The sequence below is a fragment of the Phaseolus vulgaris genome, chromosome 1, assembly GCF_000499845.2.
Source record: "Phaseolus vulgaris cultivar G19833 chromosome 1, P. vulgaris v2.0, whole genome shotgun sequence".
Lineage (NCBI taxonomy): Eukaryota > Viridiplantae > Streptophyta > Magnoliopsida > Fabales > Fabaceae > Phaseolus > Phaseolus vulgaris.
Window position 1 is genome coordinate 46,998,410 of NC_023759.2, and position 15,838 is coordinate 47,014,247.

Sequence of the window (15,838 nt, forward strand, 5' to 3'; positions counted from 1 at the left end):
ATAAATTATTATTTTATTATAATATAATATTTAATTTAAAAAACAGTTATAGAATAATTATTTTTCCTATGCAAGTGCCAAATAAACTTTATTCAAAAACTGAATCAGCGTCAAACAAACTTTTTTCCAAAGCCTAATCAGCGTGTAGAAACAGCTTATCTTGGGGTAAAATAGTAAACAGCCACATAGAATCCTGTCTGCAATAAATCATCTGTAACAAATTGAAGAATACAAGTATTCATGTTTTCAAGTCAAAAGATAAATAAAACTGAGCCTTTTGGCAAATTTTGTTCTATTTATACAAGCTATTATCTAACTCATCTGCTAATTAGAATAATGGTTACTACAATCATGTTACCAACACAATGCTTAAATCCTGGAAAATTCCATGGTTCAACCCAGCTGTAGGATTGAAAGTGCTCCAAATCATGACGAACTTTTGATTGAAAGCTTGAAGTGCTGAAAAAAATTGGAAACTGAACATTTTGGACTTTTCTCAGTATTCATCGTCCTTCACAAAGATCTTCAGAGAAAACCACAGTCCTAGAAATGTTGTCGTTTTCAAAGGCACTTAGACCAGAGTAAGGACCCGAAGAGAATACAGAAGATGCTCCATCAAATTCAAAAGTGCTAGAGGACTGTCTCAGGTTGGCTCGAGTATTGGATGAGGCCAACACAGAATCATGGTATTCTGTGATGCGCTGCACCATTTTAAGTGACTGCACCACTTCACCCATTGTGGGTCGCTGGTTTGCTTCGGGAGCAACACAGGCTGCAGCAATAGTGCAAACACGTACAAAATCTTCCTTAGGATACTTTCCCCCGAGGCTTGGATCAACAATCTCTTCCAACCTGTCCTTATCTCGAAGGATTGGCCTAGCCTGAAAGGAAAAATGAACTTTACCAACCACCCCAATGTAAAAGTTTCAGAGTATAGATTTAACAAATTAAATTCTCAATATTTCCTAGTATAAACATAGAAAACATGAGAAGATGATTTAACTTCACATAAAAAAAGTGATTGAAAAGGTACGGAACTAACCCAAGTAACAAGGTTCTCTTGCCCAGATGGCTGTGACATATCCACAGGCTTCCTACCAGTAAGCAGTTCCAGTAAGACAACGCCATAGCTATAAACATCACTTTTAACAAGTAGGTGTCCAGTCATGGCATATTCAGGAGCAACGTACCTGCACAAAAAAAGTTTCATTTAACCTTAAAAAAATTAATTTATACAGAAATAAAAAGTCTAAAAGAGAAATATCAAGGCTAACTAACCCAAATGTCCCCATGACTCGAGTAGACAAATAGTTGGATCTGCCTTCAGGTGCTTGCTTAGCAAGACCAAAATCTGCAACCTTAGCATGAAAGTTGTTCTCCAGCAATATGTTGGATGCCTTGAAGTCTCTATGTATTACACAGGGCTGTGAGTCTTCGTGCAGGTATGAAAGTCCCCTTGCAGCATCAAGGGCAATTTTCATTCTGGTGTCCCAATCCAAAGGACAATTAATTCCCAAGGGACCTGATGGGAACAATGAAGGTCAGTTTCAGTTCAAGGCAATAAAGATGATTAGAAAAAACTAAAGCAAATAAAATAAGTCAACAATAGAACAAAGAAAGCATGTAACATTCAATGCTAAAAGCTGAACCAGTGATTTGAAAAATTACATTACCATGAAGCCAAGCCTCCAAACTTCCATTAGGAACAAGCTCATAGCAAAGTAAATTTTGTGACGAGTCACGATTACTGAAGTATCCCACTAGTTTTACAAGGTTACGATGATGCAACCGGCTAAGCATCTCAACTTCCACCAAAAACTCTTTGTCACCCTGTTGCCCTCCATTTGTAAGCCTCTTAATTGCAACAGGAGTACCATCATTCAAGACACCTTGAAAAACTCTACCAAACCCTCCTTCTCCAAGTACGCTCGCTGTTTCAAAGTTGTTTGTTGCTTCTTTAAGCTCTTCATAAGCAATAAATCGAGTACTACTTGGGTGAGGAAGAGAACCCACAGCTGAAACTGTACTCTCTGTCCTTGGCTTTTCTGAAAGAGAGAAAACATTAGTAGCAGGAACAAATGGAAACAAATTTTAAAATATATCTGCATTTATTACTACCACTATTAATGCCAATCCTATACATAAGGGCCATCACAAATTTCTGCTTACGTCACGTCATCAACAGCATGTCCTTTCTTCATAAATAACACATTTGGAGCCTCTCAAACATATTATCTTACATTCTACCTTATTTTTAAAGAGTAACAACATCCTACATGAAATCCTAAAAAAAATCTCAACTACATAAAATAAATGAAAGAACAATAGATGTCTACACTGTGTTGCATCAAACAGACTTCAAACTGTGAGATTGGTGTTATCAAAACCGAATTGGTCATTAATTTTGTCAAGTTACGGGGTCATTAGTTGATAGTTGAACAAGTAGGTCATTTGTCAAACTGATACATATTAAATTTATGAATGTTATACTACACATATTATAATAAATTATACTCATAATTTTAATATGAAATATTGAAAGGGATACTTGTAATTTGTATGTTGTGTACTATTGACACGGATATTCCAAATTATGCAAAATATGGATAACTAAAATGACTCTGCCTTTAAATGGAATCCAAAATATGTCATAAAAACAGAGCTAATTGTGTATAATATTGTGTAGTATAACATTCATAAATTTAGTGACCGAATTGGTCACTAATTCAGTAAAGGTACGGGGTATGTTGGTAGATAGTTGAACCAGTAGGTCATTTGTCAAACTGATATATTAAATTTATGAATGTTATATTACACATATTACAGTATCATCTTCATACGAAATATTGAAAGGAATATTGTAATTGTATGTAGCGTACTATTGAGACTGGTTGATATTCCGAATTATGCAAAATATGGATGACTAAAATGATTCTGCCTTTAAATGGAATCGAAAATATGTCATAGAAACAGAGCTAAAACTGTAGATATTTACCAGTTTCTACTGGAGGTGCGTTTGCTTTTGGCAGGAATGTACATAAACAGAATATAAGTACAGATATGATACCAATAAAGATTATGCCAATAGCAATTCCAAGAATAATAAACAGATTTGAATGCCTTCCTGAAGAACTGGATGATGATGATGTAGCGGTGGGTGAATGATACAAAGGTGTTTTCACAGGTGATGCAGCTAACGTAGGAGCTGAAACAGAGAAAGATATGTTACTGTACAAAGGGGACATGTTTCTCTATTCCCTTAGTCTAATGACAGTAGAAAAACGTATATGGCATTCAATTAGATAAAGACCAAGGATTTGAAATCTATGTAAACATCAAATTCAAACTACGTATGTAAATCAACAAATATAGATTGATAAAATGCAAAAAATAGTGGTTACCAGTAAATCTTTAGTAACATTCACGATCAACAAAGCAGCAAAAAAAAATTATAAGCATCAGCATTGTCTGTTGTATACTGTAAGAATATAAAATCTACGAAGAATTTCGTAGATATAACACTCATCAGATGTCAAGAGTAAAGACTAGCCCCTTTCAGCATAAGTAAAGCTCTACCTTCTATATATGCATTTCACAATCAACAAAGCAGCAAAAAACTATCATAAGCATCAACATTGTCTGTTATTCACTGATAAAATACAAAATATGAGGAATACCTAAAAGGCTAGCAAATGCCATGAGTGAAAAAAATACCTCTTTAGCATAAACATAACTTTCTATTCTCCTTATCACTTAGGAAAAAATAGTGAAATAAAAATAAAATATAGGTATGAATAAAGGCAAAGCTGTAGCAATAGATCTATATGCTTCTCCCATTTGTTATCCGTACTAAAGACAAATATAGACAATCCACCAGGTTATGTATACAATAGTAATCTATCGGTCACTTCCAATGATCAAGAACACCAAAAGTACCATTCATTATCAATGACATATTTAAATACAAATGCTCAATTACCTTGTGAAGGCGCTGGTGGTTCAAACCAAGTTATATTGAGAAGTTGGTATCCACCCACTAATCGAGGGTCTAGTTTAACCTTATGCATTGAAAGCGAAGAGTTTATTTTAGAAACTTCACTGGCAGAGAAACTGATGCCTTTATGTGGAGTAATATTCATTGATATATTTAATGTTGATACACCGAGTACATAAAAGTTTATCAGTTCAATCTGAGTATTTCGCAACCCAAGCTGGACAGCTAATTCATTAAGAAAATCATTCCAACTAGGATTTTGAGAGACATTCGAAAGAAAAAGGTCTAGCTTTATGGGATATGCACAGTGGCAACTCTTACTGGCTCTTTTCAGCACCATGTCTTGTTTACAACAATCTGGCAGAATAAAAATTAGCAACCATGTCATTATCAGTTTCAAGGTTCCAAAGTTCAGAGAAACCATGAAATATAACGTAATGTTTATATTCAAAATTATTTTGCTATAAAAGGGCATGCAAGATATTTTAAGGTAGGCTCCCTTTGAAAAAATGAAACAAAAACATTTAAAAGAAAGCTATTAAAAATAAAAAAAGAAAAAAAAGGCTATCTATCTATGAGAAGCAAAAGTGATGACATACTGGAAGCATAAGGAGACAATGGTGGCTGAGTTGAAACAGAAGGGCCTGCAGCTGCAGTAGAATGCACAGGAGCAATATATTTAAAGCCAGAAATTGGAGGTTTCATTTCACTCTTCTTTCTGAATGGTATGGATAAATGTGAACTTGTAGGGGATTGGCCATTACTTGAGAAGGGACCATACGAAGGAGGAATGACTGGTGACAGTGCTTCAATTGGTGCAGCTTGAGAAAGCTCATGCTTAGACAAATGGAGACTTGCTGGTAGATGTAGACCATGAACAACAGCAAAGGCCAAAGGTGATCTAGAATCATATAAAGAAGGGAGCTCCATTGTTTTATCATTTTCACCAACCACAATCATAAATGCCAGGCAAGATAATATAAGCATCCATTTCAGCAGCAAGCCTTGAAACATTTTTAAACCTGCATTATTAGTAAAAGGCCAAAATCAACTATCAAGGGTACTTAACTAACGCTAAAATGCAAAAAAAAAAGAAAATCACTTTTGAAAAATAACCTAAACTGAATTATGATTGTTTCTCAAGAAAAATCAGTGACAATAAGCAAATATGCATAGTAGGTATTTTTCATTTAACATCATGATTGGGTTTCGAAGTTTGAACAGGTTTTTATCCTGCTCTTACAAAAATAACCTGACCAGGTTTAGCAATTTGTTCCTTCAAGTAGCCTTTGAGCTTGGACGGAGGATTAAATTCTCAGAGAGAGAACTACAGTTTCAATGAATTTATATTTTATTATTCAAATACTTTTTTCAAAATGAAAGGAACAAAGTGAAATGTGATATCGGCGTGTAATTTTTCTGTTCATCCTTTCTACTCATCTTAACAAAAAAATTATAACTACTTTAGTTTTAAGACTCAAAAAACTTAGCCTCCTTTCCCCTTCATCCAAAAATAATAATCAAAAGATTGTTAGTACACACAGATTACAAAATGAACAAAACTTCAGCTAGTCTCAATAAGTGATATTCGTCATCACTGGGCGAAAATATGCAAGGGCGATCATAGTGCAACATCAATACCAAGGTTTTAAAGATTTCGGTAGCATTTATCTGCAATTTCCCGCAACATCAAGGATTGCAACCCTTGATCAACATTCTACACCACGTCAACAAATTTCACTGGATCAACTCCAGAGCAAGCTCTAAGTCCATTCACCACAGATCCAAACAACTTATCGATCTACATGCCGCAATTTCCAGCTGAATGCACAACACCACTTACTGATTGAGCAGCAGTTCTCAAGAGTAAATGATAGCACACGCGAAACTCCAAATTGTAACTCCATTAGGTTTGTTAGTTACTTGAACAAAAAAACAACTCAAACAAAACTCCGATTCCAATACCTCGCGTTTTGCAATGCATACTACTCGTTCATGGAACAAACTAACAGAAAACATAAATTAAACGAAGGAAGAACGCCGAACAGGCGATTACCGATTGACATGACCGTCACCGTTGATTGCCCAAACAGCTCAGATCTAGGAGCAAGAACCGTCGGTAACCGGAAGCGAAGGTGGATCGAAACCCGGAAATTTAATCGACGATATAGCTCCGGGTTGAGACAGTGAGCTCCGAGTCAAGCTCGTCATAGCGGAGTCAAATCGGAGAAACGTGATTTGGAGCGAAAATGGCGTTTTTCCAGTGAGTGAGTCCAGAAAGTGGGTTTTTCTTTTATGATATAAATAAATGAATTGGGTTGTGATGGTTTTTTCTTTTTGTTTTTTTGGGTTCCGTTGCGAGGGGCTTTCAGATGCGGGACCCAAAGGTGCCTGTCTGGTTAACGGAAAAGAACAAAGAAACGGTGGCTACGACTACGATAGAGACAGTGGCTCGTGGCGCGCCCTTACTTCATGCGTTTGTTTTGTTTGAGTCCTGTTGCGGTTGGTGAGGTGTTTCTGTGGGGGGTTGACTAATCAGACACGTCAAACGGAGATTTATATCGGATCAGAAGGATTATCATTTTTTTTTATTTGATTCCATTTTATGTTGCACCAACACCAACACAACACACCCTTTTCGTTCGCTTTAAAACTTAAATTAATTTTAAAAAGTAAATAAATTAATATAAATTATATGTTTGCATGTCTTTTAAAACATTATATTATTTTAATTTTAAAATATAACTATTAACCCGTCACAGTCACAGAGAGTTGTAACACAGTGTAGTGTCGGTGGTGACACGGTCTTCTCTTTTTCTTCGTTTAACCAACCTAAGTTAGGCAAACCTAAGTTGGGCGAAAATAAGTTTAGGTGAGTTTTTCCAAACTTAATTTTCAAACCATGGTTTCTTGCACGAACAATTGTTTCTAAATTGTTAAAATAAATAAAACAAAGTAAATATTTTTCTTGCATGAGGAGGTTTAAAATGGAAATAAACTAATGTATAGTTGATTTGGTCGAGAGGATACTAAAAAGGGAAAATAAAATAAAATTGTATGTTTGGTGAAAATATTTTTTTTAAATACTATTGTACTATTTTTTAACTAATTTTCTTCTTTTTTTTCTTCTAATTTCTTCTCTATTTTTCATAAACCGGATATTTTTAATATTTTTCATATTTCTGTAAAAAGGTTTACTACTATCCTTAACTTTTTTATGTATTTTTTATTTTCCTATTTTCAATTGGAAATTGGAAATTGTTGTTTAATTGACTGTATTGTGTATTTCTGTTGTATTTTAAACATTTTGTCGCCTCCAATCTTTTACTTCTCGTTCTTTACTGGGTCGGAAGTTATTCACGAGTTCTTAGGTTCCTATCCCAAGTTCTTTCATTTAAATTTTAGTTGAGTTACTTTTTTTAGTTTTATTATTTATTTATTTTTCAATTTAGTTCCATCATTAATAAAATGTTCAATTAAGTTTCTCGTATACAAAATAATACCTCTTTCTACTCGTTTTTTTAACAATAGAAAAACTCATTTTTTTCTATTTTTTATCTCTTTATTTTCTCCTCTTCTCCCTTTGTTTCTTTTATGCTGTGCCAACGGAACATTAATAATTGAATTAGTACTATATGAGGATGAAATTACATAATAAAACAAACACAAACATTTATTTTACCAGCACAAATTTGACTCGTATATAATTTTTCAAATTAATATCATGAACTTTTGTACTTTAAGAAAAAAATATTCTAAAATAGGCTTTTAAACTTGTACGAAAAATAATTTCGTGGTGATAAATTGTAGTATGTGAATTTTCATCTTGAAATTTTGGAATAGTTAAATACTGAGATTGTGTATGTTATAGTTTATTACAAACTCTTTCTTTATAAACATTTTTTGAATAATGAATACATGATATGCAATGAAAGTTTTTCTTATATTCATTATAGTATTTTCAAAAAAATGAAAATATTTTGATATGTTGTTGTTCAACTATAAAATGAATATATGAACAAGTGCAAGAAACAATTATAAAGTGTAGCGAGTAGTTATAAGGTAGTTATAAGATGCAAAAAGGAATTACTTATTAAGAAATTATCTAATTAAGACTCACACTTTCATGGAGAATAAATAGTAGTCCTGAGTTAATAAGTTCATGTATTTTTTCAATTTTATTACAAATGACCAACAATGATTATACACGTATATTTGTTAGGTTGTGGAAAATGTAAAAGATATAAGTATTTAAAAAATGATTTATATGTGTAACGTGTGCCTTTGGGTGTAGATTGATTTCTCCCCCATTATTCTACGAGCTAAATACAGTGTGAGTTATTTTCCATATAGGATTTTCTTCCAACACATAACCACCTTTAATCATCCTCTAAACTATGGTTAAAATCTATCTACGTATATTCTACAATAATTACAATAATAATCATTAGAAAAAAACCGTAAAAGTAATAAATAATTATTATGGGCAAATATTGTACATTCCATAAGATGCAACAATTATGTTTTGAATGCACATGATTGATGTTATTGTCATCACATATAGATTGATGTATGTGCAAAATTATCTCGTTACATGGATGTGAATAGTGCAAACACATCATCTAATGTGATTATCATATTGCCAACGACAAATAGAAGTTATTGTTATTTTTATGTCATATATGTAGAAACACAAACAATAACATTTTGTCCATCGTTTCATAATTAGTAATATAGAGGGCTAAGAAATTGGAATTTTGCACCACAACCTCAAATTATTCATGTGGAATGCCAACTTTAACTTTCATTAATCCTATAAAAGCAATTTCCAACATCTTACTACAAACAAACTCATTTCTTACCGTACCATTAACATGTCAATTAAATAAAGTTTGTTACTTAACTCGTCATCCTACAAAGTTTTGATAACATTATCACCGTGACGTGTTATTAGAGATGTATCCATCACTTCCTCGATAAGTTTTTTCTCGTGCGCACTCCTTATGTAGATGCATCTTCTACATGTATGATGTCATCAAGACGAGCAAATACATCATAATATAATAACACGAGTTGTCAAACGTTTTACACAAATACACTACAACATAATTAAATTTCAATTATCTATATTCGACGTCTTATCTACTTCATCATATATTTTATTCTATAATTTGGATTTTATCTCCACATTCAACCATCACTTTGCTACAATTACACCAAAAAATTAGATGCTAAAAATATGAAGACTTTTTTTTTTTTATTGTTCATTATAAAACACAAATAATTACAAATATTATTTTTCGAATTTTGTAATCCAGGAAGTTCATGGATTTCATATTTTAAAATTAAAAAAAAAAACTTAGATGAAAAACTAGTAAGAAACAAAACCAACGCTACCACCTATCACCAACCACTAAAACCTTCACCACAAATTAACAACTACAACACACACCAATACTTAAATTTAGGGATGATAATGCGGGTTGCCCTGCCCTGCAAAAGCGAGCTGAGCTGGCCTGCCCCGCATAGAATATGTGGGCTGATTTTTCTAGCCCACCCTACATAAGGGTTGACTCGCGAGTCCGTGGGCCAGCTCGCATAAAAAATATTTTTTTAAAATAGAAATTTTGAATAAATTTAATTCTTTTTTATTTAGATGCATTGTGTAAATAGTATCATAATATTATTTTCATGAGACATGTGTAGTAAGATGTTGTTACTAAAATTTTTGGAATGTGAAATATGAGGCTGCATGAAAAAAATACAGGGGTGCATAAAAAAAATATACATTTTTAAGTTATGCGAGTCAAGCGGGTCAGCTCGTCTCGCCCTGCGAGTTATGCGAGACGGGCCTAAGTGGGCCAGCGAGTTGGAATAGTCAGCTCGCCCTGCATTTTTCTCAGCAGACCGCGGACGTGCCCGCACGACTCGTCCCACTTTTCCATCCATACTTAAATTCATTTTCACAATAGTATTATTGGTAAGGGTGACAATGAGAGCTGATGGGCTTGGTTTAAGTAATGTGGACTCAATTTATTGGTCCGCCTCGCATAAAAAATATTTTTTATTAAAATATAAAAATATTAATTCACTTATAATATATATATATATATATATATATATATATATATAAATTAGAGGAGACAATTTTGTATTTTTTATTAAAGTGTTTCTTCCAACACCCCTTCAAATTTCTGTATGGACCTCATCAATTTCAAAATTTAATTTTCATAACATAAAAGTCAATTACGAAAATTAAAATTTAGAAGAGAGTTTTTTTTCCAAAATAAAATTTTAAGAACAAATATTTTGACTTTTGGAGTTCGATTTCTGGAATTCAATTTCTGGAATTGAAGGGGTGCAACAAGAAATTTGAAGAGTGTTGAAAAAACATCATTTTTATGCAGACTAACCGTTCGTCCTATACACTATTAGCATGAGTTGTGAATTTTGTGAAACGAGTCTAAACAAGTCAGTGGATAAAAAAATAGTAAGTACGTCCCACGTTTTTTATAACGAATTGTGGGTCATTCATCCCATCCCTAATTTTTGGTATTTTGGGAAGGGCAATTTCTCCCTCCACCATATCAATTTCAACCTGCACCCATTAACTCTAGAAAATGACAAAAATACCCCTTCTAAATGACGAAAATAACCTTACATAAAAATGGAAAAAATTATTTTTGAAATTTTTATCTGAAATATTTTGGATTTCAATTTTCGGAACATATTTTTGAATTCTGAAATTTTTTATACATAATGTATTTTTAGTTGTGTTCAAAATTTTTTTTCCAGCATGTATTTTTTATTTCTCAATTATAATTATTATTTTGGATTTTTTAATTTGGAATAAGGGTAATTTTTTAAATTTAAAAAATTGATATGGTGGAAGTTAAAATTGATATGGTGCAGGAGGGTAGTTTTGGAAATTTAAAAAATTGATATGGTGGAGGTTAAAATTGATATGGTGCAGGAAGAATTTGCCTTTGGGAAGTATGGGGTGCAGGAAGAATTTGGCACCATTGAGATGACCCATTTTCATATTTCCCAAATGGGCTTCCTCGGACGGGCACCTGTTTACCCATATCTTTACGCCCGTCTTCCCTTACTCCTTTAACCAGAAATCGACCACGGTGGTGCCTAAATTCACTGGTTGCAACTTCCACTGGCGGAAGCGCCAAATTCAACACCCGCACCTGACCTCACTCACCCCTCTTCTTCCAAACCAAATTCCTCAAATTATTTTCTTCCACCTTCTCTCACCAGCTAGGGTTTTCTCTTCCGCATCATGTCGAAGAGAAAGTTCGGATTTGAAGGCTTCGGCATAAACCGCCAATCCACCTACAGCTTCGAGCGATCCCAGGCCCCTCAGCGACTCTACGTTCCTCCCTCCTCCCGACACGGCCACGACAACTATGAGGACACTGACCTCGACAACATTGACTACGACGAGAACAACGACGAAGGGATCAAGAACAGCAACGACGACGACGAAATCGACCCTCTCGACGCCTTCATGGAGGGGATTCACGAGGAGATGCGGGCGGCGCCGCCGCCCGTGCCGAAGGAGAAGGCCGAGGACCGGTATCGGGACGACGACGACGATCCCATGGATAGTTTTCTGAAGGCGAAGAAGGATTTAGGGCTGACTCTCGCGTCTGAGGCGCTGCACGCTGGGTACGATTCGGATGAGGAGGTTTATGCTGCTGCCAAAGCCGTGGACGCTGGTATGATTGAGTATGATTCCGACGATAACCCTATTGTTATTGACAAGAAGAAAATTGAGCCCATTCCTGCTCTCGACCACTCTTCCATTGACTACGAACCCTTCAATAAGGATTTTTACGAGGAGACATCTTCAACATCAGGTACTTCCATTGTAACCCCGGGATTATATTAGGGCGTGTTTGGATTCACATTGAAATACTAGCTAGCGTGATTTTAGGTAAATGTTCACATGTTTGGTTATAAACAGAGGAATTGATTGTGAGTCCAGAATTGATTTTGAATAAAAACAACTTTTGGTAGCCTTTTAAACCGAGTTTACTAATAACTTCCATGTAGAATGAAAACATTGAAACACATCAAATTTTGCAAACACTCACCCAAATGCAGCTCAATAAATTCTCTTTGGTTCATCTTTCATTTTCGCTATGGAATGCCTTTCTTATAAATGATTTTATTCTACTCCAGGTATGAGTGAGCAGGATGTTAGCGAATACCGGAAGAGTTTGGCTATTCGTGTATCTGGTTTTGATGTTCCTAAGCCAATAAAGACTTTTGAGGACTGTGGGTTTCCGTCACAGATTATGAATGCTATAAAAAAACAAGGGTATGAGAAGCCGACATCTATACAATGTCAGGCTTTGCCAGTTGTGCTTTCGGGCAGGGATATTATTGGTATAGCAAAAACTGGTTCTGGTAAAACGGCTTCTTTTGTGCTTCCTATGATTGTGCATATCATGGATCAGCCTGAACTTCAGAAGGAAGAGGGGCCTATAGGAGTGATATGTGCACCTACCAGAGAATTGGCTCATCAGATATATCTGGAGGCCAAGAAGTTTGCAAAAGCTTATGGAGTACGCGTATCTGCTGTCTATGGTGGAATGTCAAAACTTGAACAGTTCAAAGAACTCAAAGCTGGATGTGAGATAGTTGTTGCTACCCCTGGCAGATTGATAGATATGCTGAAAATGAAGGCATTGACAATGATGAGAGCAACTTACCTGGTGCTGGATGAGGCTGATCGAATGTTTGATCTTGGGTTTGAACCTCAAGTAAGGTCCATTGTTGGGCAGATTAGGCCAGACCGTCAAACATTACTCTTTTCTGCAACAATGCCTCGTAAAGTTGAAAAGTTGGCTAGGGAAATCCTTACTGATCCTACTAGAGTAACCGTTGGAGAGGTGGGGATGGCAAATGAAGATATCACTCAAGTTGTTTATGTGATTCCTTCTGATACTGAAAAGTTGCCTTGGCTTCTGGAAAAGCTACCTGAAATGATTGATCAAGGTGATACTCTGGTTTTTGCTTCAAAAAAGGCTACTGTGGATGAAATTGAATCACAGTTGGCTCAGAGAGGCTTTAAAGTTGCTGCCCTGCATGGTGATAAAGATCAAGCTTCTCGGATGGATATTTTGCAGAAGTTTAAATCCGGTGTCTACCATGTGCTCGTTGCAACTGATGTTGCAGCCCGGGGTCTTGACATCAAGTCAATTAAGTCAGTGGTAAACTTCGATATAGCAAAGGATATGGACATGCATGTCCATCGCATTGGAAGAACAGGTCGTGCTGGTGACAAGGATGGGGTTGCATACACTCTTATAACTCAGAAAGAAGCACGGTTTGCTGGTGAATTGGTCAATAGCTTAGTTGCTGCTGGTCAGAACGTGTCCGTAGAGTTGATGGATCTTGCTATGAAGGTAACAACACCTTCAATTATATATTCTTCTATTCATCAATCTGTATTTAGGCTTTTAACTTGTTTATTACTTGCTGATTCTCTTATCTTTGATTGTTTATGGTTCATGCAACTGTGGGTTTTTTAGAATCTTGTTTTATCCTCGCGTGATACTTATGTAGATTTTGTTGGTTTGTTGTAAATGTCATTACAATAGTGCTATTTTCATGGCAATAATTTAATTAGTGATAAGTTTTAGGCAGAGTTATATGAGTGAGTTAATGACAGTTGAGGTGGTTTAAGAGGCTGAATACATCAGAAGCAAAGGGACTGTTTGTTTCCTAATTTTGAAAACTGTTTTTTATTTTTCCATACAAGAAAAAAAAATCTGAAAATTGTTTGCAAGAGTGATATCTCATTGCTAATTTTTAAACTAAAAAACTCATAACCTCCTTAAGTTATTTTGGTTTTCTAATTTCAGATTTCTATTATTCAAGTCCTTGCATCTTAAGATCTTCTTCCCCCACTTGTATTCTCTAAAAAATAAAATATATGATGAATTTTCTTGTATTTGCCTGTTTGAATTTAGCTTGTCTTTTGTTAATGGTTTTAAAATCATTTGAGTTACTTCTTTTAAATATGAATAGTGTTATGTGAAAAATAAATGGGTAAGGCTTTTTGTTGATGAATTGAATAATAAACGAAGACCATGGTGGAAGTACACAACTAGGAAAATCTATTTGATATGAACAGTTTGGTAAGAGCGGGGAACTATAAAATTGTTTAGGGGCGCTTTACAAGTTGTCATCTTGCCTTCTTCAGTGTAATCTCTGATGCACAAAAGCCTTGTAATCTAATCACTAGCATCTGTAGAATAATAAATTACTTCTCATAGCCATTTATCTATTATAACTGTAGGATTAGTTCACTAAAGAATTTATCATGGAGGTGCCTTTCTCCTTTAATACTATTATATTTATTTTTTGCTTATATTGTTGCTGTGATATTTATGTTTTAAAAAAATGTCTTTTGATATTTTAAGATGATCTAAAATAATAAAGGTTCAACTCCCTTGTATAGGTATTGAATTTATTTAATGACATCTATCTTGTAATTCAATAGGATGGGAGATTCAGGTCGAAACGTGATGCAAGAAAAGGAGGTATGAAATGCAACTTTTGTTATTATGAAATGAAATAGTAATTTGCTGAGCAAAAAACCTGCAGGATATTTATTTGCAAGTAATTAAATCTAATCTCTTAAGATGTACTGTGCAGGTGGGAAAAAAGGCAGAGGTAGAGGTGGTGGGGGAGGTGGTCGTGGTGTGCGTGGAGTGGATTTTGGCTTGGGGATTGGATATAATCCTGAGTCATCTAGCACAGTTCCTACTCGATCTGCCGCTGTAAATTCTCTGCGGACAGGAATGATGTCACAATTTAAGAGTAACTTTGTTGCTGCTTCATCAAACTCTGAGAATCAAGGATTCGGTAACAATACAAGCATGGCTGCTAATAAGAGACCGGCACTCCCTGGTTTTGTATCTGGTGGATCAATTGGTGGTGACGTGAATACATATCAGCACACTGCTTCACTTCCTGCTTCGTCAGCAGTAAATACCAGCACTCAAGGTTCTGGGGTAAATCCTGGTCAGAAGAGCACGAATAGGTTCGTATTTGAATGTGTATTTGCTGCATAGTTATCTTAATACAAAATTTGGTTGCTAATGTTCTTACCTTCTTTCTTTGGCTGCAGTTCTAAACCCAAAGAGAGGCGGAGGCCATCAGGTTGGGATAGATAGTCTGTCACATTGAATGACACCACTGTCAAATGTATCAATGTTCTTATATTTAGGTCAAGTCAAGAATTGATTATCTATGTATAATTAATGCTCCAGTTTTCAATCACCTATATTATTTTAGCTTCTAAGTTGTAGAAAGGTTTGAGGATTGTTTGGTTCTATTTTTTTGTTTCTGAAAGCAGTATAACACAACAAAAATGGCAATGATGTCTCTCACACGAAACATGATTAGTTACAGGATAGATCAATGAATATAGTATTGGGTGGAGAACGTAGTTAAATCCTTTTTTCGCGTGTGAATGGATCATACAAAGGTATATATCACAAGGACTTTTTAGGCTGTCATTTGTCATGTTATAGGCGTTAACTAGTACTTTTGTCGATGATTAATATTCATCGAATTATTTAACTAACATTTTTAGTGTAAAATTTCTTCTTTCTCTTTATTTAACCAAGAGACTTGTTTAAAAAAGTTTAAACCTAATAATACTCGAATCAACATAATGCAAGTTTGTAAGAATTCAATGTTTAGAGCGTCAATATTATTTGAACCCGAACATGATTTAAAAAGTTCATAAACGAGTAGTTCAAAATATGTTCCGACTTAAATAGTAAATATTCTTATGGAATTATTTAATAATATTAA

General features: G+C 34.7%; 2 protein-coding genes across 3 annotated transcripts; one reads left to right on the top strand and one right to left on the bottom strand.

Moving 5' to 3' along the window:
• Positions 1–186: 186 nt before the first annotated feature.
• Positions 187–6,571, bottom strand: LOC137814796 (probable serine/threonine-protein kinase PBL25). Of its 2 annotated transcripts, XM_068617706.1 has the most exons (9): positions 6,051–6,571; positions 4,759–5,016; positions 4,594–4,644; positions 3,980–4,351; positions 2,996–3,205; positions 1,674–2,045; positions 1,279–1,522; positions 1,043–1,190; positions 187–881 (listed from the first exon to the last, which is right to left on the bottom strand). In XM_068617706.1, exons 1-9 carry the CDS (start codon positions 6,058–6,060, stop codon positions 504–506), a joined length of 2,043 nt encoding a protein of 680 aa, XP_068473807.1. In that variant the 5' UTR covers positions 6,061–6,571; the 3' UTR covers positions 187–503. The 2 variants fall into 2 exon arrangements, with proteins under 2 accessions (XP_068473807.1, XP_068473806.1); XM_068617705.1 differs by having other exon boundaries at positions 4,594–5,016.
• A 4,405-nt stretch (positions 6,572–10,976) lies between these two features.
• On the top strand, positions 10,977–15,330 carry LOC137814799 (DEAD-box ATP-dependent RNA helicase 24). Its single transcript, XM_068617709.1, has 5 exons — positions 10,977–11,862; positions 12,188–13,416; positions 14,517–14,556; positions 14,672–15,059; positions 15,147–15,330. The coding sequence occupies exons 1-5, from the start codon at positions 11,283–11,285 to the stop codon at positions 15,190–15,192; spliced, it is 2,283 nt and encodes a 760-aa protein (XP_068473810.1). The 5' UTR covers positions 10,977–11,282; the 3' UTR covers positions 15,193–15,330.
• Positions 15,331–15,838: the final 508 nt, after the last annotated feature.